We start from the raw sequence: 25,792 nt of genomic DNA on the forward strand, positions 1-25,792 counted from the left end.
TATGTTGGATGATAGAATCAAGATCCAAAAAGTTTACATCAGACTAGAATAAAAGGGATAAATATAAAACTGGGTATTAAAAAAATCAACGGAGACTCTGGAAAACTATCTGGAAGTGTTAGCAAACTTAACACTTCATATACATGCACAGGGTGAAAATAACAGCCAACCTTCAAAAAAGCATCTTTTTAATATTAATAGTCTACCTGGTTTGTTGTATGGTTATAAGTCAGTCGGTCAACAGCATTTATTAAGCACCTACTGTATGATAGGTGGTGTGCTAAGATTGGAGGAGGCTAAGTAAAGCAAAAAAGTCATGGAAAATTATAGCCTCTGGGGAATTAAAAATTAGTATCAGAGGGGCAGCTAGGTGGCGCAGTAGATAGAGCAATGGCCCTGGAGTCAGGAGTACCTGAGTTCAAATCCGGCCTCAGACACTTAATACTTACTAGCTGTGTGACCCTGGGCAAGTCACTTAACCCCAACTGCCTCACTAAAAAAAAACAAACAAAAAACCAAAAACAAACAAAAAAAAATTAGTATCAGAAAGCAAGAGAGAAAGGGGCAGTTACATGTTGTAATGAATAGAGCACTGGCCCTGGAGTCAGGAGGACCTGAGTTCAAATCTGACCTCAGACACTTGACACTTACTAGCTGTGTGACCCTGGGCAAATCACTAAATGCCCATTGCTTTGCCAAAAAAACAAAACAAAACATTGAAGGAACACATGGTGTTTAGCTAGGCTGATCCTTAGATCACAGACATATGGTCTGTGAAACACAAAGCTTTTCTAACTTGGGAGTTGGGAGTTGGCTGCCAGAGCCTGTGTTCTGGTGAAAACCTAATGTCACCTCCAGGACACAATAAACCATTAGAGGAAGACTTCAGTGGAATGAGATCATCATTTTTTTTAAGTTGTCATGTTAGGGAAAAAAAAAAGTGGAGGAAGCATCAAATCAAAGAAAAAATGCATTAACAGAAAGGGGAAAAACCCACATTTAGTACTCCAGATATCTCCAGGAAGGATATAAGAAATTCAGAGCAAAATGACCTCAAGAGGAGATGAGAAATTCTTCAGAGCTAGGCAAGAAGCTGAAGGGCCAGGACACTACAAGGCAAGATCATGGACTCTGGGAACAGAGGGTCCACACCTGGAGGTAAGACTAGGATGGGATAACAATCCTATTAAACCCCAGAAGAACCAAGATTAGAAGTTAGAGGTGGTTTTGAAAATTGCATTCAGCAATTGTTTAAAAAACATTCATATGGGGCAACTAGGTTGCTCAGTGGATAAAGCACCAGCCATGGATTCAGGAGAACCTGAGTTCAAATCTAGCCTCAGACACTTGACACTTACTAGCAGTATAACCCTAGGCAAGTCACTTAACTCTCATTGCCCAGCCAAAAAAAAAATTCCTGTTATCCTTCTGCTAAATTTGTTGCTGTTTTTACTTTCATCATCTCATTTCTTTTCATTTCTTTTTTTTTTTTAGTGAGGCAATTGGGGTTAAGTGCCTTGCCCAGGGTCATACAGCTAGTAAGTGTTGTATCTGAGGCCGGATTTGAACTCAAGCACTCCTGAATCCAGGGCCGGTCCTTTATCCACTGTGCCACCTAGCTGCCCCTTCTCATTTCTTTTTTTGTTTTTCTCTCATTTCTTACTAATATTTATCTTTTAAGTCTTCAAGTCCTAAGAGATGTCTAATTTCACAGACACAGAAGGAGCCCTAGGAATTGGGAAGTGGTATCTGTCATCCCAAATCTCTCCTTTGATTAAAAAAACAAAAACAGGGGGCAGCTAGGTGGCACAGTGGATAAAGCACTGGCCCTGGATTCAGGAGGACCTGAGTTCAAATCCAGCCTCAGACACTTGATACTTACTAGCTGTGTGACCCTGGGCAAGTCACTTAATCCTCATTGTCCTGCAAAAACAAAAAAAAACTTCCACAAGAGTCATCCAGTCCTTTGGAAAAATCTTTTATTATAGAAAACTTCCATTAAGAAAGTGTGCTCTAGGTAGAGCTAATTCCCTATAGGAATTACACAAAACTGTGCATGTCCCAAATAGCAGTTGGTCAGTACTAAGCTCAGAACACCTAGGAACTACTATCTCTATTTATCTTCCTCTTATCCACCCAGGGTCACCACTCCAAGCTCATGGGCTCAGTCCCTGCTGGCCTCTTGTCATACTCCTTTACTCCACAACCCACAAATAGGATGATCTGACCTTTTATTGTTCCATGGAAGTCCAAAGGCTGAAGTGTCTCCACCTCCCAACATTTACGAACAGCCAGAGGGGTGTTTGAAATAATGGGCACATACAACACAAGAAACATCAGATTCCTGGATAATGGCATCACAGATGGTCTAAGGGCAGGGGAGAACTGAATCTAGAGGGCTGAAGGGGATTCCTTAGGATCCAGTAATGGAAAGTTCAGCAGGTATTTTGGGGTATTATTTAGTACATGAGACAGCCCAGACCAGACAAGCCAGGACAGCCTCAGGAGACGTTAGCTGGACTGGAGCTACATCCATCATTGTCCCTGCAAATGCCATCTGGCACTCTTAGCTGCAAGTGGGGGGCTGTTAGCTCCACTCTCAAAGAAAGGGTACAGCCATAGCCAGACTAAATTAGAGGGCCTATAGGATGGGTTCTCCTCCCATTACACATAGTCCAAAATCTCAGTCTCCATTTCATTTTCACTCCCATCAGAGGGCTTGAAGTCTTCTTCCTCTTCTTCCTCTTCTTCTTCCTCTTCCTCTTCTTCCTCCTCTTCTTCATCATCCTCCTCATCCTCCCCAGATTCATATGTTAACTGTTCCTTTCCACCTTCCGTTTTGGCAGCACTTGAGAACAAAGCTGGGTCCAAAAGAAAGAGAAGGATGTGGTGCCTTAGTTACCCAAACCCACTGCCCTCAAAGAACAGAGATGGCTCAGCGATCCCACTGAGCAGCAGGAGCAGTCACTCATGGGCATGGAGTATTGATGGGTCTCCCAAAGCCTGGCTTCCTTCTCTACTCTCCATGTGTGCACAGCCCAGGGGCAGGCCTCTCTTCCCTCCCCTTCTGCTATGGCTTTCTCCCTCACCACAATATCTGCTGTAAGTGGATGAAGTGCTGGTGCTATGTGGGCACTGTCATAGCCCTGGCCCCCTCCATGCCACTTTTATCTATCAATGGGGAAGGGAAAAGAGTCTGGGACAGAAAGAAATAGCAATGATGAAACCAGCCAAATCCTTGTTCCACTCTTACCTCAAGGAGAAAATCAAACCCAACTGATTCTCAGGAGCCACAAAGAGAGGGTCCTGTGGCCTGACTACCACATAATGCCCATCTGCTCCTATAGTTCCTATGAGAGAAGGGGTCCTGACACTCCCTAAGTCTTGTTCTGTAACAAGCCACCCCAAAAGCCAACAATTTTCTACAATTCTAAAATATTAGGGCTAAAAATCCCTTAGAGATTGTCTTGTCCAAGTTTCAGACATTACAGATGGAGAAACTGAGGTCCAAAGAGATGAGAAGACTTAACAATAAAGCTGGGTCTTGAACCCAGGCCTGATGTTGAGTTCAACATACTCTGAGCCCCCAGGAGCTTCTCACCAGGCCTCTTGGAGCGAATGATCTGCCGGATCATCAAGGACATGGTGTCCCTCAGGTCATCACTGGTCTTCTGAAGACACCAACCATCACGCTCTGTACACTCAGTCTCCATCCCATCATTACGATGAATGATCTTCTGTAACCTACAAGCAGTCAGACCTGGGTCAGTGGGCAAATAGAGGTCCAAAGAAAGCACCAACAAGGCCAGACAGTGCAGTTTCTACAGGCTGGAAGTGAGATGGTGAAGGGGAAAAAGTACCCAATCATCCTGGATTGATTCTAACTGTTTTCCAGCCAGGGATTCTGTTGTAAGGAACAAGGTGTTCTCTCTCTCTCCCTGTGAAGTTAATGGAATCCACAAAAAGTTTTAGACTTCACCAGCACCCCTCCAGGTCTCCCTAGGCCACTCTGAACAGAGCTGCTAAGCAAAAAAGGGAATTGGCCACATTTGAGTTTAGGAATTCCCAGACAAACACATGCCTGTGTCAGAGAAGGGCTGTGATTGACCAGATGAACAGGATTAAACATATTTATAGCCTAACTCCTGCTGCTTTAACAAAGACTAACTGGCTTATGAGAAATGTATTACACAGTGAGGTTGATGGAAAACAGCCTTTGAGAGTTGAACACAACCAAATAGGCCAGACATCTAACTTCCCAGAAGAGATGACAAAGTAAGGGCCTGAAAAATTAGAAGGGTGTCAGAGAAGTAATTCTCAATAATGAAGTTCAAAAGCCTGTTTCCCAAGACCCAGGGCCTCATCATACCCTTCCACATTTAAATCACAGAGCTGATAGAACATCTGCCGATATGGTGGCAGGGCCCCCTCTCGGAAAACGTAGACAGAGTCCTGAGGGAACAAAAGAACAGCAAGGGTTAGTAGAAGCTACTCTGCTCAGTGTTTTCACCAGTAATGAAAGATATCATGCACCTCAGTGCCAACCACCAAGAGATACATTTCCAGATACTACAATGTTATGGCACTCAGGAGTGGGGAGAAAGAAGAGTGGGTGTGGGAAAGGATGGAAATAAAAGAAAGGCTACAGTCCAAATGTCTTTTGTATCTTTCTCTTGCGTTTCTGAAATTCTGTAACACTAAATGTGTTTTTTCAGTCAAAGGAGTGATTTGGGAAGGAAGATACCACTTCCCAAGTCCTAGGGCTCCTCCTGTGTCTGAATATAGCCCTTCATAACATAGTGTCCCAACACTGTTTTCTGTTTGATGCATGCACTTATACCTTTCCTTCCCAACCTGCTGAAGGCTCCCCATACAAGGCTAGGGACATAAATACTTGATCTTCCACTGAACTTCCCACAATGCCTTCTGCCTACCCTTGTACATAGTCTGGTAACTGAGCACTTACACCTTGCATTTTTATCCTGAACACTGTGAGTTTGTCTACCCTTCACTCAAGTGTTCATGGACAAGGTTTGAAAGGGCCAAAGGTCATTTATTTGTACAAGGTCAATGGCACTGCCCACAGCTATACTCCAGAATCCAGACAGGACTCAGGCCCTGTGTAAAACAGATCCTGAAAAGGAGACAATTCACAGCCCTCATATTTAGCTGAGATTAAAAACCAGAGATGGTTGTCCCTCTTCCTATAATTGCTCTGGACAAAGAAGAAAGCACCCACCTTGAGCTTATACTTGTTAGAGGCTGATTTCTTGATACTGGCCGTCCCTGATGTGCCTAGTCCCTGCTTCAGGTCATGAATGGTGACCAATTGGCTGGCTGGCAGAAGACAAGAAATTTGGAATGCAACATTCTCAAATATTATATTCAATTTCACTTACTCTCTCAATGCCTACACTCCTCCTGATATTCTTTTGCATATGGGATTGAATTCCTTGTGGAATTCACTGTGGAGATGCACACGTACTAGAAATTAGATTCACAATCAAAAAAGCTGGGTTCAAATCCAGACTCTGCTACTTACTACCTGTGTAACCTTGGGCAGGACATTCCATGTACCTGAGGCTCAGTTTCCTCATTTGCCCAGTGAGGAAACAGACTGGCTACTACTGAAGATCCATTCCAGATCTGAACCTATGGTGGTGAGAAGAACCACTGCTACCAGGCATGACCCATCTGAGATGACCACCTGATAAGAATGACACCACTTGGGGGCAGTGCCCTACCCTCTATGGATCCTCCTTGCCTGGGTTGTTTGTTCATAGAGTTTGAATAATACTGATGTTAACAACTCCATTCATTATGAAATGGAAAGACTTTTCATCTACTCTGCCTACACTTCCTGCAGTCCTTCAGGACTATTAACTTATGAAACTCTAGGGGAAAAAAAAAATTGGCCTTGCTATATTCCTCTTTACTGAACCTGAGGACATCCACTCTTTTGGATGGGCTTTGCACTTCAATGTTCTTTTCTGGGCTGTCTCCTCCAATGAGACTCTAGGAGCAACTTGAGAGGAGGGACTGTCTAGGTAGTTCTACTTATAATCACAGGGCTTAGAACTGTGCTTGGTACACAGTAAACACTTAATAAATGCCTTTTCTTTCATCCATTCATTCCACAGCAAGTCCTTGCATTCTAGCATTCTAGGATGATCTCAACTGAAATGTCATTTGTCTTCCCATCTGGCTTGTTTTGGGGTAGCTGAATTAAAGGCAAAACACTCCTCTGTTTGCCAGACAGCCACAATTACTTACGTGTCTTTTTTACTGTGATAGGGAGGCTGTAGTTGTAGGTGCTGCGTTTGGCCTTGACAGGCATGTCATTGGGGGCATAGCCTGGAGACAAAAGAAAGAAAAGCAACTGAAACTGGGCACCGAGAAACAAAGCTGGCATCAAAGAAGAAAAGAATAGGATCAGGAAGAATAAGAAATGCCAGGCTGGCACTGAAGAGAATTGGAAGCCCAAGCTACCAAGAGATACACAGTTAAGCAAACATATGAAAATACTCTTAGTCTATGTGTAATAGAGAGTTAGAAATTCATGCCTATTACAAAAGTGGAAAGGTGTTCAAAAACTAGAATTTTAAGTCTAAAAGAAAGCAAACAAGCCAAGGAAAGGTTTTGTCTTTGGTTGTTATCATGCTGCTGGTCATTTATTTTACCATATTTCATTCCACAGCGAATCCTGAAATCCAGGACTTGATAAATCTTGGCTTCTGGGTTCTTTCGGGGGTCATAGCCATACCGAATCCACAAGCTCCTCCAGGGACCTGTTATCTGGAAAAAGTATAATTCCAGGAAGTGGCTTAATCCTCCAGGATCCTGAAGAACTACTAAGTTCCAGGCTCTCTCTCAAGGCCACTTTAATTCATGAGAGTGAAATCTTACTAATGCAGACAGTTCTTGCTTTACATGAGTGGACTGTTCTGCAGACCTCTCTGTAAACGTGACTTTTATATAATGTGAATTTGCCTGCAGATGTGGGGAAGGAGAGCGGGAGGAGGGAAGAAAGGATCTCTTGCCATGGAGGGAGGGGGCAGGGAAACATGGGGGCCTAGCCTGAAACGAGAACAAAAATACAAAGAGGGCAAACATGTAAGAGCCAGACATGGACACAGACAGGTAACATGAAGAGGCAGGGGACAGACATTCAGTACTCAAGGACAGATGGACAGAAGACCAAAACACACTGGGGCCAGACATGCCTCTCTCAGCCCCAGAGGGGCTCAAGCCAAATACCCTTCCCTACAACAGTGGCAGTGTCTACACTTGTCTGCTCTCCTGCTTTCACTAGGTCTAACATTTTTTGGTTTTTATAATGGTGGGTGAGGGGCTGTAGCACACTGAGTAGAGGGGCAGGAGCAGAGAAAGCACAGTACTGTACAGTAAAGTTAAAATAAGCATTAAGGCTGCTCTAAGGTCTCTTCTCACTCTAGATATATGACCCCAAGACCACTGCTATCATTCATGACTGTTTATGTAGGTGATTTCTAAATCTCTTTCCCACTCTAAATCCTATGGCAAGCAGAGCAATACAAAAAGCCAGGTGCAGCAACGCAGGGGATGGATGTCAGGAGACTCACCATATAATAGGCCACATAGGGAAGCAAGACCTTGAGTTTATCTGGATGGACACTGATGTTGGCCTTGACAGCATTCCGGGACCAGATGGGACGAATGTCAAACAGCTAGAAAAAGGTCAAGTGTAGAGAAAAAAAATGGCCCACAGGTTCCAATACAGACATACTCTCTAACATCATGGGATCTGTGGCTGGGGACTGCTAGCAGGGAAAACAGGAGGCCACAGGAAAGGCTAAACACACTGTCTACATGCTCATGGCCTAAAACTCCTACACTCTCCATTCTAAGCTCTTTGGAAGAGCACTTCTAGAAATCATTTTTGCTGGCAATATATTATCTTGGTCTTGGTGACAAGTAGAAAACTTTTCAGCTGGAAATGGATAACCTTGGTTTAGCCTCCAGTGAGTCTATCTATTGATACACTATCCACTGGGCACCAAGCATGTAAAACAAGGTGAAAAGGAAGCTTACAATCCAGATTGGAAAACAGAATGCTAACATTTCCAAAGGTACCTACAAATTAGTAAAATAGTGTGAACTCTCTCTGTCAGGGGTAAGGGAGTGCAGAGTAATGGAGTCATCTGAGAACTAATTAAATCCTAGAGTTGCAACTGCAAGATCATTTGGACCATCCAAGTACTTCTCCCCACCCCCATTCCAGGTGTCTACACCCCTGAAAGCTGCTTGCTGGAGGTGTGAAGGAAGAGTCCTCCTGAGATTACAAGATGCTGTACTTACTGACATTACTTTCAGAATGGAAATCTGGAGGTGAAAAATTCACATCTGCTAATGAACTGATAAAAAAAGCAAACTGAACAAGCCCAAATAAGAACAGCTGAGCAAATAAGAAGCAGCTAATTCCAGGCCTGGGCTTCTCCTGATGCTGTCCCAGGGTGATCAGGTACTACCTCCAGGCTGTACCTTTCTCAGTTCCTCCTCCATCTTCCTGTCTAGGGGATTAGTGCAGAGCCTCTTCCAGGTCTGTACAGCAGCCTCCAGTGGCTTCAGGGGCACCTCATCATCTTCAAAGTTCACAAAGATGGCATTGTGGGGCCGCCGAGCTCTGCTCAGGCCAATGAGGTTCTCACCAGAGACAGGAGGGTTATTGTAGCCTTCCCTGAGGGAGAACACACCAGGCACAGCATAAGAGCACAGCAAGCATAAGTGACATCCTTCCCATTGTTAAGGAATCATGCTTTGGTTAAGGTGCACTCCCTTCCACATCTTCACAGATGGTTTCATGAATTGCTCTGGACAAAAAAAAAAAATCTAATATGTGGTGGCCAATTTTCTTCTTCTTAAAAAAGTCTTAATATTTTTTCCTTTTAAATATCACTCTCCCTTTCTAATAGCATTTACCACCTGCTTCCACCCACCAGAGAACCCTCCCTTAGAACAAACACAGTATGTCAAACAAGACAAATCGCCCCATCCGCAGACTTGGCCAGGCCTTTTATTGATGAGTCTCTCCGAGCCTGTCCAGGCTAGTTCTTGGACAAGAGTCAGAGAAGCTGTCCCACAGCTCGGCATGAAGTCTTTTTACCCTGGTAGGAACTGACAGAGCATGTGCCCCCTTGGTATATAACCTTCGACATTCCAAGGTGACCTCCACACCACAATCAGGTTTCAACTAAGCACTTTCAATACAGACCTACAGAGGAGGAGTATAGTAGTAAATAGAAAGAATGCTGGCTTGGTAGTAAAGAGACCAAGGTTGAAATCTGGGTTCTGATGCTTACTAGCTATGACCTCTCTGAGCCTCAGTCTACTCATTTGTAAGATGAGAATGATAAAATGTGCACTACCTCCTTCACAGGCTGTTGGGAGAAAAGCACTCTGTAAACTTTAAAGTGCTATATAAATCTGAGTTCTCATACAGGCATATACTCATGTTCTATAAACCTAAATGAAACCAGCTGGGAACTGAAAAGAAATTGAGTCCCTGCTTCTCCCTCCCATTTCCTTTGTGATCAATTTTCAAAGAGCCTAAAATTCACAGAGCTATCATCCTCCATCCTGCCTTCACCACCCTGCCCCCACAGCAACATCCTCCTAATTGGTCTCTTTGCCTAAAGTCTCTCTTCTCTCCCAGACATCAGCCACAAAGTGGATCAAGTGATTTTCCTCAAGTCTGACCATGTCACCTCCCCCTCACCTCCTTCAAAATCTCCACTGGCTACCTCTAGTATCAAATGGGAACACCTGTTCATCTCGTAAAGCCTTTCACAGCCTGGCCCCGACCTTCATTTCCAGTCTAATTGTGTGATTTTCTTTCCTGTCCAGCCAAAGCAGTCATCTTGCTGTTCCTTCCATGTCATCACATCTCTGGACTCCACACCTTTTGCACAGACTATCCCTCATGCCAGGAAAGCATTCCCACCAGTGGGAGACCCTCCAATAGGTGCTGGAGAGGATGGTGCAACAAGAGCCTTAGAACACCCTTCTCCCCCAACCTTCCTGCCAATGCCTCCTTCCTCTTCCCCCCTCCTTACCCCTGCACAAAAGAAGCCAGCATTCTCATTTCACTTGTACCTTCAGGCCCACTCATTCCTTCCCAATGATGGTGGGCTGGGCCACTCCAGGCTCCCTGCCTTGCAGAGCAGACATGGAGACAACTCACATGGATTCTTCTTTAGTCATTCATTAGAATCCCTTGTTTCCTTCAAAACTTAGCTTTGCATGTAGCATCTGGTGACTTCACACCCAAGATCTAATCCCAGCTTTGTCATTAACCAATTAGGGGACCTTGGGCAAGTCTCCTCCCCTCCCTAGGCCTGTGATGTCTTCTGCTATAAAATGAAGGGCATGGACTAAATGTCTCTTCCAATTCAAAAAACAAAAACCAAAAAACAACTTGTAACTCAAAACAGATTTTTTTTTTTGGTGAGGCAATTAGGGTTAAGTGACTTGCCCAGGGTCACACAGCTAGTTAGTGTTAAGTGTCTGAGGCTGGATCTGAACTCAGGTCCTCCTGACTCCAGGGCCGGTGCTCTATCCACTGCGCCATCTAGCTGCCCCAAAACAGATTTTTAAAAGAAGTTATTGATTCTTGAAAGCAATTTGTAAAGCTGAAAGATTCTATATGGAGCTGATTTAATATAAGAAATCATATATCCCAGATGGTTATTAGAATTATCTTGCTACATGTGTGGAGGGAGAAGGCAAGCAGTACGGGTTTTCCCCATAGAGACAGTAAACTTCGAAAAGTCCGGACTTTATGAAGGGTGATAATTAAGATATCCTTGACAGATATGAAGTATTTACTACAATTCCCCAGCTAGAAATAACCCTTCTTTCCTTAGATCTCAAGTAGTATGGCATTTTTTTTACTTCCTTTTTTTACATTATGTAATTATGGTGTTTGTATCGTAATTATTTGTAATTGTGCCAGATACTTCTTCTGAACTGTAACCTCCTGGGGGTGTATATCTTACTGATCCATGTAGTGTCCCAAATACTCACTCAATATTAACTACTGGTTGAGTTGACTATCTTTTTATTATTAAATTCCCAGGGCGGCTAGGTGGCGCAGTGGATAAGCACCGGCCCTGGATTCAGGAGTACCTGAGTTCAAATCCGGCCTCAGACACTTGACACTTACTAGCTGTGTGACCCTGGGCAAGTCACTTAACCCCCATTGCACTGAAAAAAAAAAAATTCCCAACAGAGATCCACCCTTGTCCATTCATTCTAACACTTTAGGGGCAGCTAGATGGCGCAGTGGTAAAGCACCGGCCCTGGATTCAGGAGTACCTGAGTTCAAATCTGGCCTCAGACACTTGACACTTAACTAGCTGTGTGACCCTGGGCAAGTCACTTAATCCTCATTGCCCTGCAGAAAAACAAAAAAACAAAACAAAACAAAACATTCTAACACTTTAGAAAACCTTTTCAGTCAAATGGAGTGAAGTAAAAGTAGAAAAAGTAGCCTGAACTTCCTACTTCAAAATAAGAAATAGTGAATATTCCCTGTTACCAACAGAACCCTGAACTACCAAGTGAAGGGTTCCCCAATTAGAATTTCCATTTTCCCAGTGTATGGAAAGTCACTGAGATTGTGGATATGTTTAAAGTTGTAAGGGAGGCCTTGAGAAGGCAGCAGAATCAACACAAAGGAGCTTTATTTCAGTTAATAAGAAGAAAACTGAAAACAGATAAAGACAGGACGCTAATGAACACAGGATCTCAAATCAGTCCAGGTGCATTTTTCCCAACCTTTTCTGGTGTCACCCCTATAGTAAGAAATTCAATTGTGTCTCTAAAAAGGGGTCAAGTGAGGTAGCCCCTGGAAATAGAGGGACACTGGCAAGTGTTTCTGTCAAGGTGAAGGACTATCAAGAGGAGTATCTAATGAACATTCTAGGAAAAAAGGCAGGTGACTTCCCCTCTACTTTCCTCCCAAACTTTGTCCTTTTCCTTCATCAGAAAGCAAATACCCACCCACCCCCAAAAAAAGAATAAAACTAGATGAAAACTATACCCCACTGTCTTCCAGATGGGTGGCTATTTTGTTTAACCTGATGCATGCTTTAATATTTTGCCTATATCCCTGGCAACAAGGAAATTTGGGGTTGGTTTTCTTAACCCTGCCATTTTATGACTTTCTGGGTACTGGCAGTTTGTGAAACCCTTGAGATAGGATATTGCTGGAGTAAAAATGTGAATTAAATTATGTGGGTGGGTGGTGGTGGTGGTGTGTATTCTCCCACTCCTACCCTCCCCCCTTGCTCCTAGCAACAGTAAACAGTAACTGTGCCAGTCCCCAATCACCAGCTCTATATCCAGTTGTCATCTCATTCAAATATAGCTTCTTTTTGGTGACAGTGGCCACAGCTAAGTTACTTGGCATGTTTGACTTTCAACAACAGAAATGGTTTTTGTTTTGCTTTTGTTTCTTTAATGTGTACAATGTTTAAAAATTCACGTTTTATATACTTGTATCTGGCTATTAGTATTTTTCAGGAACCATGGTTCTTGGTGGCTATATATGTGCATATATACATATATATATATATATATATATATTGTGTGTGTGTGTGACTTTTTTTGTAAACTAAGTGCCATTTGAACATTACAATCCTTTTTAGAGTTATTGTAATCAATGTGAATATCATGTTTTTTCAAATCTGTTCTGAGCCTGTAGTGTTTGCTTTGTGATCCTACGTGTACTGTATATATTCTGTATAGTAACATTGTACCGAAATACTAGCTTGTTTGATATAAGGAGAGTTATATATTAAGTACTTTTTTGCTAGCCTGGTTGTTTAACCTTAAAAAAAAACCATACAAAAAGAAAAAAAATTCTCCAAACTGGTCCTTATTGAGGTCCAAAACTGAGGTGCAGTTGGGCAGAAAGGGCAGGGAAACACTAGTCTTGAGTGTCTTTGGATAGAAACATGAGGCTAAGATCTTTTCATTAAAATATATTATTGTTTTATGGAGTAAAAAAAAAAGAAAGCAAATAAGACAAACTACAAACTGTCCTCTTAAGCAAAATAGAAACCTAGACAATTAGGATTCTCTGCTGTTCTTTACCTTCTTGTCCCACCTAAAGCCACTGGTTAGAAAAATCGGGTTGTACTGGGGAGAGAAACAACAATGGCAGGATTCCTGCTTGCCAGTATACTCAGATCACTTTGGTAAGGTCAGAAGGAATGGTGTCCCAAATATATACCCTACTGCACACTTGCAGTTGGTCCCCAATTAAGCCAATAAATGATTACATGATGATCAAAAAGAATAAGAGTGGTCTAGGGAGTTAGCATCTGCTTAACAAGGGTATGTAAACAGAGGTGACTCTCAGTTTATCCATAGTAAAATTAAGTCAATTCATTCTGGACCTCAGAAGTCATTTATCTGCCCCTTGTGACTATAAGGGGAAGGGAGTCATTTAATTAGAAATTTAAGAAGCACCCAAATAGCAATACCAGGTGATATTCAACTGATTCAAGTTGGGGGAAGCAGTGAAGGGTGAGAATTTACTCCAAAGAGATGCAGCTAAATAACAGTTTTCATATTATCAATGGCTGGAGAGAAGCGATGGACAGGAAGTGCTTCCCTCTAGTGTCAGATGTCAGCAGTGACCATTCAGGGCCTGGCACCCTGGGGCTATTTGTCAGTATTTTCTTTGTATACAAAAGTCACTACTGACTTACAGTTAGCTCTGAATTTCTAGTCTATACTCTAGCTTCTTAAAGTGTGGATCAGGGCCCAAATTTTGTGAAAAATTTGGCAACAGCAAAAGGTTATGTATACCTATCGAGTGGAAAAAGTATAAGAAACTCTGGTATACACCAAAGCTTCTTAAAACTGTGGGTTGTGACCCCATGGGGGGTCACCATGTAACTGAATGGAGGTCATGGAAAATTTGGCAGTGTGTTTTTTGATCTTTATACCTATTTTATATACCTATATACCCAGGGTTGTGTAAAAATTACTCAGGCAAAAAGGAGTCACAAACAGAAACATTTTAAGAAGTCCTGGTATACACTCTCTAGAGATCTGATTTAACATAAGAAATCCTGCATCCTGGAAAGTTATTAAATTTATTTTCGTAAATGTGTGGAGGGAGAGGACAAACAGTATGGGCTAATACAGTCAAGCTAATCCAGTCAAAGCCTCTTCCCAGATTCCTTTTGTGACCAAGGGCATGTATTTGTAAGACTTCTGGCTCAGGTTCAGTGTTAAAACCAAGAATAAAAGCAAGACTAGCCAGGTCACAAAGGTCACAGCCCACATTTTTAGTATCATTAACAAAAGGCTCTAGCCTCTGAACAAACCAGCCACTGACTTGAATAGTTAATAAATTCTAAGTATTTAGTCAGTAATAAGCATTTATTAAGCACCTGCTAAGTGCTAAGCACTACATGTACTAAGTACTGGGGTTACAAAGAAAGGCAAAAGACAGTCCCTGACCTTAAAGAGCTCACAAGTTACATCTGAACAAAGCATGTTCTATACAGGATAAAGAAGAAATGGTCAATAGAGGAGAAGCATTAGCAAAGAGGACAGGCTTCCTGTAGAAGGTGGGGTTTTAGCTGGGACTTGAAGGAAGCCAGGACACTGAGATGAGAAGGGAGAGAATTTCAGGTGTTGGGTACAGCCAGAGAAAATGCCTAGAGCAGAGAGATGAAGTGTCTTGTTTGTGGAATAGTAAGGAGGCCAGTGTCCCTAGATCAAAGAGTACATGGGTGGCTGAAATGTGTAAGAAGACTAGGGACTGGGTTATGAAGGGTTCTGAATGCCAAACAGGATTTTGGATTTGATCCTGGAGCTGAAAGGTTTTAAATTTAAAAATAAACAAACAAACAAATGAATGAATGAATAAATAAGTGAAAATAAACTAGAGCTTATTGAGTATGTGGGTGACATGTTTGGATTGGTGCTTTAGGAAAATCATGCATGGGAGCAGGGAAAGACCTGTCGCAGTCAGAACAATCAGCAAGCTACTGCAACAGAGTATGCACCAGAGTGATGACAGTATCACAGGAGAGGAGGGGCCATATTCAAGAGAAAACTGAAATTGAAAGGCCTTGGCAATAGACTGGATAAGGAGGAGAGGGGGTGCTGAGAGACAGTGAGTGAAGAGTCAGGGATGATGTCTAGGCTGCAAACCTGCAGGACTAGGAGGATAGTTGGTGCCCTCAACTATAGGGAAATTTGGAAAGGGGGGGGAGGATTAGGGGAAAAGATAATGAGTTCAGTATGGACATGGTGAATCCAAGATGTCTACTGGATATCTAGTTTGAGATGTGTGAAAGGTGACTAGAGATATGAGAATGAAGGTCAACACCGAGTTTTGGGTAGCATATGCAGAACTGAGAAATATCAGCTTGGAAATGATAATTGAATCCATGGGAGTCAATGAGATGATGAAGTGATGTACTAAAGAAGGAGAAAAGAAGGGAGCCCCAGACAGAGCAGTGTGAGATACACAGGGCATGAACTGGATGAGGCTCCAACAAGAGTGTGAAGAGAGATCAGAGAGGTAGGAGAAAAACCAGAAGCAAGTCGTGTCCCAGGAACCTAGGTAGAGGAGAGGATCAAGAAGAGGGTGACCAATGGTGTCAAAGACTGGAGAGGTCAAGAAGAATGAGGATTGAGAAAAGGGAACTGGATTTAACAATCAGGATAACTCTGGACACTAATTTCTGTGATATGATGAGGTCAGAGGTTGGATCAGAGGGAGTTAAGAGGAAAGTGAGAGAGGGGAAAGTAACAGCACCTGTTGTAAATGGCCTTCTCAAGCTTTGCTACAAAGGGCAGAAGAGAAGCAGAATGATAGCAGGGATGGAAGGATCAAGAGAGGGTTTTCTCAGGATGGAGGAGACATGGGCATGTTTGTAGGCAATAGAGAGACAGGAGATAGGGAGAGATCAAAGATAAGTAATAGGGGGCAGCTAGGTGGCACAGTGGATAAAGCACCGGCCCTTGATTCAGGAGGACCTGAGTTCAGATCTGGCTTATACAGTTGACTTACAAGCTGTGTGACCCTGGACAAGAGATTTAATCCTCACTGCCCCCCCCCAAAAGTGATAGATGGAAATGACAGAGGGGGCAATCTATCAGAGGAAAAAGGATGGAATGAAACTACTTGAGCAGGTAGAGAGTTTTATGTTGACAAGGAGTAAGGCCACTTCATCACATGAGACAGAAATAAAGGAGATAGTAGCAGGAGGCATCTGAGTGATATGAGACAAGGAGGAGGCAAGAAGACAGAATTCATGGTGAATGGCCTCAATTGTTTATGGAAAATATGAGGCAAGATTCTTAACTGAGAGGGTGAGGGGAGAGGGAGCCAAAGGAGGTCTGAGGAGGCTTGAAAAAATTTGGAAGAGCCACTATGAAAAGAGCGACAGTGAGGTGATAAGGCAAGTACAGAAAAACTATCTGGCAATAGTGAGGGCCCTTTGAGGTTGTTCAAAAATAACTTAGTGGACCCAGACAGGACAGTTGTGTGATTTTTTCCACCTTCCTCCAGCAGCACATATGTAGGAACAAAGATGTCAGATAGTGGGAGTGATCTGAGGCTGACTTGTGGCAGGGCAGAACTGGTAATAAAAGGCAGCCAGGAACTCAAGAGAAGAGGACCCTGTAGAGTTGAACTGGTTCACCAGAAGGGCAAGCTAGGGAAAAGGAGGGGGAAAAATATGTATGCTGAAGTCTGCTAGTATGAAGGCAAAAGTTGGAGAGGCAAGAAAGATTGTGAGCTAAGTAATGAACTCAGTGAGGAAGGAAAAGTAGTGTTTTGGAGGTCTGTAGACAACAGCTACAAGGATTTTGAGTGGGTGGAAGAGGAGGAGTGTATGGTCCTCAAAGGAGGAGAGGTCTCCAGGAAGGCTGTATCATGAGATTGGGGTTGGGGGGAGTCCTGGGAGATTAAGGGGGTGAGGGTAAGAGAAATTAGATGTCGGTGATTACTAGAATATAGAAGGTGGAGAAGAGGAAAAGATTTAAGATACAGGCAAGTCTGTCACCTATGGAATGGGTATACAGAGTGCACAGTGGAAGGGGATGATTGGTGTAAACTTTGGAGTGGGAAGGGTTTAGGGTGATGGGAACTACCACCACAGAGGAAAAGAACTTTCCAATCAGATCACAAGCTAGATATTTCAATCTATATTTTTTTTTCGCTTGGGGGATATTCAATTTTATATCTAGAGTATTATCTTCCATACAAAGCAAAGGTCACACGCGCGCGCGCACACACACACGCATTTTTTTTTTTTTGCAATAGCACCAGAGCTTCCCCAATTATCTCAAAACCATGTAAAAAATAACAACAAAATTGTTTCATTTCATCTTCACATCAGCCCTGTGAGGAAGGCTGTTAGAGGTATTATTATTCCTATGTTATAGATAAGGAAGCTGAAGATCAAAGAGATTAAGCCCAAGGTTACAGAACTTATATTAGCAGCAATATTCACACCCCAGTCTTCCTAACTCCAGGTCCATCACTATATATTTTTTTTAATTGTATTTTTATTTATGTGTGTGTGTGTGTGTGTGTGTGTGTGTGTGTGTGTGTGTGTGTGTGTGTGTGCTGAATTTTGCACAGTGCTTTAGTTGCCTTCTCCCTGGTCCTGGGCCAGCTGTTCTCCTCCCGTTGGCTCCTCCTTTCTAAAGGAAGAGCCTAGACGAACTATACTTCACTCTTCAGACTTTGTCACCCTGCCCCCAGATGGGGACCTTCCCTAAACATTCCCCACAGCACCTTTTTATGTGCTGTCTTCCCCTGTTACAATGTAAGCACCTTATGGATTGGCACCCTTTTTGCTTGTATGTATATCCCCACCACTTAGCACAGTCCCTGGCACATGGTAAGTGATAAATAAATGCTTGTTGACTAGACACATCAAATTAATAGGAATGTATTACATATAAAGGAATCGTGTATTTCCACAACATTAGGAATCACCAGTCTTAGTGGTAATTTGCAGACAGAAAAATTATACACATGCTTATTTTCCACAATTCTCAATGTAGGAAAGTTCCATCAATAATAACAGCTAACATTTGTGTTGTGCTTTAAAATTCACAGAGCACTTTTATACACTATCTGATTATGGGCATTGTTATCCATATTTTACAGATAAGAAAACTGAAGGTTTAAAGAGAATCACTGAATTCTTAGAGGAAAAGTTAAATGAGTTACAAGAGGAATTAGACAGTAATACCATACTAGTGGGGGATCTGAATCTTCCCCTCTCAGAATTAGATAAATCTAGCCGAAAAATAAATAAGAAAGAAGTGAAAAGAGGTGGATAGAATACTAGAAAAGTTAGACATGATGTCTAGAGAAAACTGAATGGGGACAGAAAGGAATATACCTTCTTCTCAGCAGTACATGGCACATTTTCAAAAACTGACCATGTATTAGGTCACAAAAACATCATAGTCAAATGTAGAAAGGCAGAAATAGTAAATGCATCCTTCTCAGATCATTATGCAATAAAAATTACATGTAAGAAAGAGCCATGGAAAAGCAGACTGAAAATCAATTGGAAACTAAATAATTTCATTCTAAAGAATGAATGGGTCAAACAACAAATCACAGAAACAATAACTTTATCCAAGAGAATGACAATAATGAGACAACATACCAAAATCTATGGGATGCAGCCAAAGTAGTGCTTCGGGGAAAATAGATAGCTCTAACTGCTTACATGAATAAAAGAGAGAAAGAGGAGATCAATGAATTGGGCATGCAACTTAAAAAGCTAGAAAAAGAACAAATTAGAAATCCCTAATTAGATACTAAACTAGAAATCCTGTAAATTAAAGGAGAAATTAATAAAATTGAAAGCAAGAAAACTATAGAATTAATCAATAAAACTAAGAGCTAGTTTTATGAAAAAACCAATAAAATAGATAAAATATTGGTTAATTTGATTTAAAAAAAAAAGAAAGAAGAAAATCAAATTACCAGTATCAAAAAGGGTGATCTGAAAGGGGTGATGTTACCACCAATGAAGTGGAAATTAAATCAATAATTAGGAATTATTTTGCCCAACTGTATGCCAATAAATTTGACAATCTAAATAAAATGGATAAATATTTACAAAAATACAAACTGCGCAGGTTAATTGAAGAGGAAATAAAATCCTTAAATAAGTACACATTAGAAAAAGAAATTGAACAAGCCATTAATGAACTCCCTAAGAAAAAATCCCCAGGGCCAGATGGGTTTACAGGTGAATTCTACCAAACATTTAAAGAACAATTAATTCCAATATTATACAAATTATTTGGACACAAATATGGTGGTGATACCAAAACCAGGCAAATCAAAAACAGAGAAAGAAAATTATTGACCAATTTCCCTAATGAATACTGATGCTAAAATCTTAAACAAGATATTAGCAAGGAGATTACAGCAAGTGATCACCAGGATAATACACTATGACCAGGTGGGATTTATACCAGGAATGCAGGGCTGGTTCAACATTAGGAAAACTATCAACATAATCAACCACATCAATAAGAAAACTAACCAAAATTATATGATTATCTCAATAGATGCAGAGAAAGCTTTTGAGAAAATACAGCACCCATTCCTAATAAAAACACTAGAGGGCTTAGGAATAGGTGGAGCTTTCCTTAAAATAGTAAACAGTCTCTACCTAAAACCATCTGCAAGCATTATATGTAATGGAGATAAGTTAGAGGCCTTCCCAATAAGATCAGGGGTGAAACAGGGATGTCCATTATCACCTCTGTTATTCAATATTGTACTAGAAATGTTAGCTTTAGCAATCAGAGAAGAGAAAGGAATTAAAGGAATTAGAATAGGCAAGGAGGAAACAAAACTTTCACTCTTTGCAGGTGATATGATGGTATACTTAAGGAATCCTAGAGAATCAAGTCAAAAATTACTTGAAACAATTAACAACTTTAGCAAAGTAACAGGATATAAAATAAATCCACATAAATCATCAGCATTTCTATACATGACCAACAAAGTCCAGCAGCAAGAGATAGAAAGAGAAATTCCATTTAAAGTAACAGTAGATAATATAAAATACTTGGGAGTCTACTTGCCAAGACAAACCCAGGAACTCTATGAACACAATTACCAAACACTTTTCACACAAATCAAAGCAGATCTAAATAATTGGAAAGATATCAATTGCTCATGGATAGGCAGAGCTAATATAGTAAAAATGACAATTCTACCTAAATTAATTTACCTATTCAATGTGATACCAATCAGACTACCTAAAAATTATTTTATAGAGCTAGAAAAAATAATAACAAAATTCATCTGGAAAAACAAAAAGTTAAGAATATCAAGGGAAATAATGAAAAAAAATGCACAGGAAGGTGGGTTAGTGGTACCAAACCTGGAGCTTTACTATAAAGCGGCAGTCATCAAAACTATCTGGTACTGGCTAAGAAATAAAAGTGGAGGATCAATGGAATAGGCTAAGCACAGGAGACACAGTAGCAAATGACATTAGTAATGCAGTGTTTGATAAACCCAAAGACTCCAGCTTCTGGGATAGGAACTCAGTATTTGACAAAAACTGCTGGGAAAACCGGAACATAGTATGACAGAAATTAGGCATAGACCAACATCTGACACCTTATACTAAAATAAGGTCAAAATGGATACATGATTTAGACATAAGAGGTGATACCATAGGTAAATTAGGAAAGGAAGGAATAATCTACCTTTCAGATCTTAGGAAAAGAGAACAGTTTATGACCAAACAAGAGATAGAGAATATTATGAAATGCAAAATGGATGATTTTGATTAAATTACATTAAAAAGTTTTTGTACAAACAGAAGCACTGCATCCAAAATTATAAGAGATGCAGAAAGCTGGGAAACAATTTTTATGGCCAGTACTTCTGATAAAGGTCTCATTTCTAAAATATATAGGGAACTAAATCAAATTTATATGAATCCAAGTCATTCCCCAATTGAGAAATGGTCAAAGGATATGAACAGGCAGTTTTCTGATGAAGAAATCAAAGCTATCTATTCCCATATGAAAAAATGCTCTAAATCACTATTGATTAGAGAGATGCAAATTAAAACAACTCTGAGATACCACCGTGACACCTATCAGATTGGCTAATATGACAAAAAAGGAAAATAATGAATGTTGGAGAAGCTGTGGGAAAATTGGAATACTAATGCATGGTTGGTGGAGCTGTGAACTGATCCAGCCATTATGGAGAGCAATCTGGAATTATGCCCAAAGGGTTATAAAGCTGTGCATACCCTTTGACCCAGCAATACCACTTTTGGGTCTTTTCCCCAAAGAGATCATAAAAAAGGGAAAATAACCCACAAGTACAAAATTATTTATAGCTGTTCTTTTTGTGGTGGCAAGGAATTGGAAATTGAGGGGTTGCCCATCAATTGGGGAATGGCTGAACAAGTTGTGGTATATGAATGTAATGGAATTCTATTGTGCTATAAGAAACAATGAGCAGAAGGAGTTCAGAGAAACCTGGAAGGACTTGCATGAACTGATGATGAGTGAGATGAGCAGAACCAGAAGAACATAGTACACAGTATCATCAACATTGTGTGTTGATCTACTGTGATGGACTAGATTCTTCTCACCAATGCAATGGTACAGGAGAGTTCCAGGGGAACCATGATGGAAGGGGATCTCCAAATCCAGAAAAAAAAAAAAAAGAACTGTAGAGTATAGATGCTGATTGAACCGTACTATTTCTTTTGCTTTTGGTGCTGTTGTTTTTCTATTTTGAGGTTTTTCCTCATTGCTCTGATTCTTCTCTTATAACATGACTAATGCAGAAATGTTTAATGTTATTATGTATATATATATATATATAACCTATATCAGATTACCTGCTGTCTAGGGGAGGGAGGAGGGAGGGGAGGGAGGGAGAAAAATCTGAAATTGGAAAGCTTGTATAAACAAATGTTGAGAACAATTTTTACATGTAACTGGAAAAAAATAAAATCCTTTTATCAGAAAAAAAAGAGAGAGAGAGAGAGAGAATCAGTGATTTGTAAATAGTCACATGGCAAACATTAGAGGCAAAATTCATAGCCAGTTCTCCTGACTCCCAGGCAGCATTCTTTGTACTACATCACACAGGTTCTCAATAACTTATGAGTTCTTCCTTACCTGGTACTATGTCAAATGGACACTGTAAATCTGAAATTCAACAGTCCTAGTGGACACATGCCCAGAGTACCCCTTATTTGGCAACTGAGATCTCTGAAAGCTTCCTAGAAGTTGGATGAAGGGTAGTAGTGGGGAAGATACTCACCTATGCTGTGTTTCTGGCCGGTAGAAATAGTCCACAGGAGTGTCTAGGCGAGAGAAAATTGGTGGGGGGATATATAGAGGTAATTCCTGGTTGAAGAATTCTTCCTTCTCTGGTTTGAGCATGAGAACTTTATCATACATAGAAGTGTTTTTGCAGCCTGCTTCTGTGTGTATTGCCAAATACTGAAAATCTGACATCCCTGGAAAGAAACAAACAAATTACAATTACTATGATCACGGCCACAATACAAGATTTATGACTGTCCCCTAAGAACTCCTGACTCCTAGGCACTAAACTTCTAACATCCTTTAAAGGTTCTAGGCAAATATTGATTTAGGAGAAAGAACAGTGGTCATTTACTCTGCTGAAGAGATAGCAGTGGCGCAACTAATTTTGTGTGTGAGTCCTATACAGAATGACCTTGAACTCAAACTCCCTTCTACTTAATTACTTGGATTAACATCAATATCCATTCTCGTTTATGTGACATTACAGCATGACACATGATGACAAGAAGAAATAGCATGGTATAATAGAAAGAGATGGAACAATCAGGAGACTTTGGCCCTAGCCACTAATTAGCTGTTAGTGATAATGGGCAAGACGTGTCCCCTCTTGGGACCTTAGCTACCAGATATGTAAAATCAGGAGCCTGAGTTAGATGACCTCCAAGGTCTCTTCAAGTTCTAGAGTCTGATTCTAGTCTAGCTCACTCAAATAGATTAATCTTGAGGCACATTTTTTAAATCCCACAAGTAACCTAGTCCCAGAAAGAGCACTATACTTTATCTTTCTTATTCCACTCTGCTAGCCTAAGCCTTAAAGTAGTTCTTGGAGAAACTCCATCCCTCACTATAATTTGCATATTTGTGTTTTTGTTGCTCTCTACATTTCCCCTTTTCTTCTACCTACTTTCTTTTTTCTTTCTCCTTCTTATATCTCCTCCATCTATCTTAGGCCTGACACTGGCACCACTCACTGGTACATTCAATTAGCTCCACCGGAATTCTACCTTGAAATTTATAAACAGTTGTAATGATGCCCAAAATTTCCATGTCAAAGTTGACTTCTGCAACAGTCCCTTTTCCACCATCAGCTCGCCTCCTTCTTGTCTTCTTCTTGATCTTAAGCAGCAAACTGCTGGTAGGAAAACGGTTGGCACATACAGGATGGCAGTATGGGTCCTTGGGCCGAAAGTATAGCTCCAACCTTTTGGCTGAGTCAGCATAGATCTGCAGTGAAGATCCAGTAGCAGAGACAGAGACAAGCATCAAATGTTATCCAGAATACAGCATGCTCAAAGCCTTTCCATATTCAACTAAAGACTTTCATAAGGACTGGAATATGCAAAAGGAGAGGCAAAAAATTTAAGAGATGAAAAGGACCTTAGAATATAAAATGGAGGGTCTGAAAAGAACCTTAAAGACCATTTAGATCAACCCAACCATTTTACAGAAGAGGAAACTGAGGGTCAGGGAACTGGCAGTTAGAACTCCCAGCTTTTACGATGAGACTCAATTTCACAATGAAATTTCTCTCTGGTGGACAAAGAGGGTTAATGACAGTCCCTTCCCTCAAAGGTTTCAAAAGAAATACAATATACACATTATATGTTTCTCTTTGTAAACAAGTCTTATGAAACCAGATGTGCTTGAAAGTCCTTTACCATCCCAACACCAAAAATGAATGAGTTCAAAGGAGAAAAAGTTTAAACAACTCATGGCTAGTAGGAACTAGATCCCAAAAACAAAGCTAGGGAAGCAGCACGGAACCCTGGAAGGGACAGTGACTCCATATCAAAGAAATGGGGTTTAAATCCATTTAGACATTGACAATGTTTGTGAGTCTGGCTCTCCCTCTCCTCTTGGGTAACTCTAAGATCCTACAGCTATTTGATCCCTATAACAAGCTAGCAGGGGACAGGACGGTTAGTCCAGAGGGAAGCCAAGGGAGTCCTGGGCAGGAGTCTTAGTCTTGCAATGGGATTCACCCACGCTCCACACCAGGTAAGGAGCCGCGCTTCCTGCTCTGGTTGCCTAGGAGACCGCGCTCCTCCACCTCTGCCTTTCCCGAACCAGCTTCCCCTCCCCCTCCTCCTGCCTCAGTCTGGCCCCCACCGCTCTCGTCGCTCTGGAGATTAAACCGCGTCCCCACCCAACCGCCCGCCTGGTCCCGCCGGTTCTGACCCGGGAAACTCCTTCCTCTCCGCCCAGGGTCTGTAGCATCTTGGACACATTCTGCACAAGACCTGGGTACTCCACACACACCAGGCGCCGCTCCTGTTGCAATTCTACAGACACCGCCGCCATGATTCCCTCTTTCCCGCCGTGCTCCGCGACAGGCTCTCATGTCCTCACCCAATCCTTTTCCCCCATCTACTTTTTCAAGAGTTCCGAGAAAGAAAGTTTCCGACGCCTCTCTCCTCCACAAGGCGGGGCCTTGCGAGGGCCTGGGGAAAACGCAAAGGAACGAGTGCTCCCTTGCGGCTAAACTTGGAAATAACAAACTAAAGGGTTTTGTGTTTTTCTTTTTGTTTTTGTTTTTGTTTCTTCAGTTTCCCAAGTTTTATTGAAATACCTTGAGTGACCACAGGGAGAGCACAATGGAGGTGTCTCTTGAGTAGGGAAAGGAAAGACAGTTATATTAATAGTATGGATAAATTGATTATCAGTCTCATAATAATCTCCACTTTAGGGAGGTACATGGAAGGGCTTATCGTAATTTGGAGTTCCTAGGGGCTTAAGCCTACCCCCAAGGCCAGTACCTTTTTCCATGGAGGTGTGTTTTTGGGGTTTACGTGTCATAAGGTGAATCTGGAGACAAATTTGGACTTTTCTGCATGTTACCTCAACTTGCCATGGTCAGAATGTCTTGTGTTTTTTATCTCTGTCTTATTCTTAGGCCTAATTTTAGGGTATTCAGCTAGGGTCTCTGTGATCTGTCTCTTTGCATTTTTGTTGTAGTTAGGGTCTCTATGACCTTTTTCTTTTTTTTCTTTTTTTTAAAATTAATAAAGTATTTTATTTTTGTTCCCGTTACATGTAAAGATAGTTCTCAACTTTTGTTTATACAAGCTTTCCAATTTCTGATTTTTCTCCCTCCCCTTCCTCCCCCCTCCCCTAGACAGCAGGTAATCTGATATAGGTTTTATATATATATATATATATATATATATATATAATAACATTAAACACATTTCTGCATTAGTCATGTTATAAGAGAAAAATCAGAGCAATGAGGAAAAACCTCAAAATAGAAAAACATCAGCACCAAAAACAAAAAAAATAGTATGGTTCATTCGGCATCTATACTCCACAGTTCTTTTTTTTTTCCTGGATTTGGAGATCCTCTTCTATCACGAGTTCCCTGGAACTCTTCTGTACCATTGCATTGGTGAGAAGAATATAGTCCATCACAGTAGATCAACACTCAATG

At 41.3% G+C, this 25,792-nt stretch overlaps 1 protein-coding gene across 1 annotated transcript; it reads right to left on the reverse strand.

Annotated features, from left to right (window-relative positions):
- Positions 1-1,989: 1,989 nt before the first annotated feature.
- Positions 1,990-24,688, reverse strand: LOC122744592 (general transcription factor 3C polypeptide 5-like). Its single transcript, XM_043990135.1, has 11 exons — positions 24,544-24,688; positions 23,370-23,589; positions 22,358-22,556; positions 8,521-8,716; positions 7,602-7,706; positions 6,681-6,795; positions 6,274-6,354; positions 5,240-5,337; positions 4,370-4,452; positions 3,602-3,744; positions 1,990-2,861 (listed from the first exon to the last, which is right to left on the reverse strand). The coding sequence occupies exons 1-11, from the start codon at positions 24,664-24,666 to the stop codon at positions 2,665-2,667; spliced, it is 1,560 nt and encodes a 519-aa protein (XP_043846070.1). The 5' UTR covers positions 24,667-24,688; the 3' UTR covers positions 1,990-2,664.
- Positions 24,689-25,792: the final 1,104 nt, after the last annotated feature.

This window comes from Dromiciops gliroides, chromosome 2, assembly GCF_019393635.1.
Source record: "Dromiciops gliroides isolate mDroGli1 chromosome 2, mDroGli1.pri, whole genome shotgun sequence".
In the NCBI taxonomy this organism is placed as follows: Eukaryota; Metazoa; Chordata; class Mammalia; order Microbiotheria; family Microbiotheriidae; genus Dromiciops; species Dromiciops gliroides.

What these genes read in the sequence shown, in the direction of transcription:
- LOC122744592 (XM_043990135.1), bottom strand. Translation starts at nt 24,666, where the DNA reads ATGGCGGCGGTGTCTGTAGAATTGCAACAGGAGCGGCGCCTGGTGTGT. An exon ending in AACTGTTTATAAATTTCAAG is followed by an intron (nt 22,557 to 23,369) that starts GTAGAATTCCGG and finishes GTTTCTTTCCAG; the next exon opens with GGATGTCAGATTTTCAGTAT. An exon ending in TCGCTGTGGAATGAAATATG is followed by an intron (nt 6,355 to 6,680) that starts GTAAAATAAATG and finishes TTTTGTCTCCAG; the next exon opens with GCTATGCCCCCAATGACATG.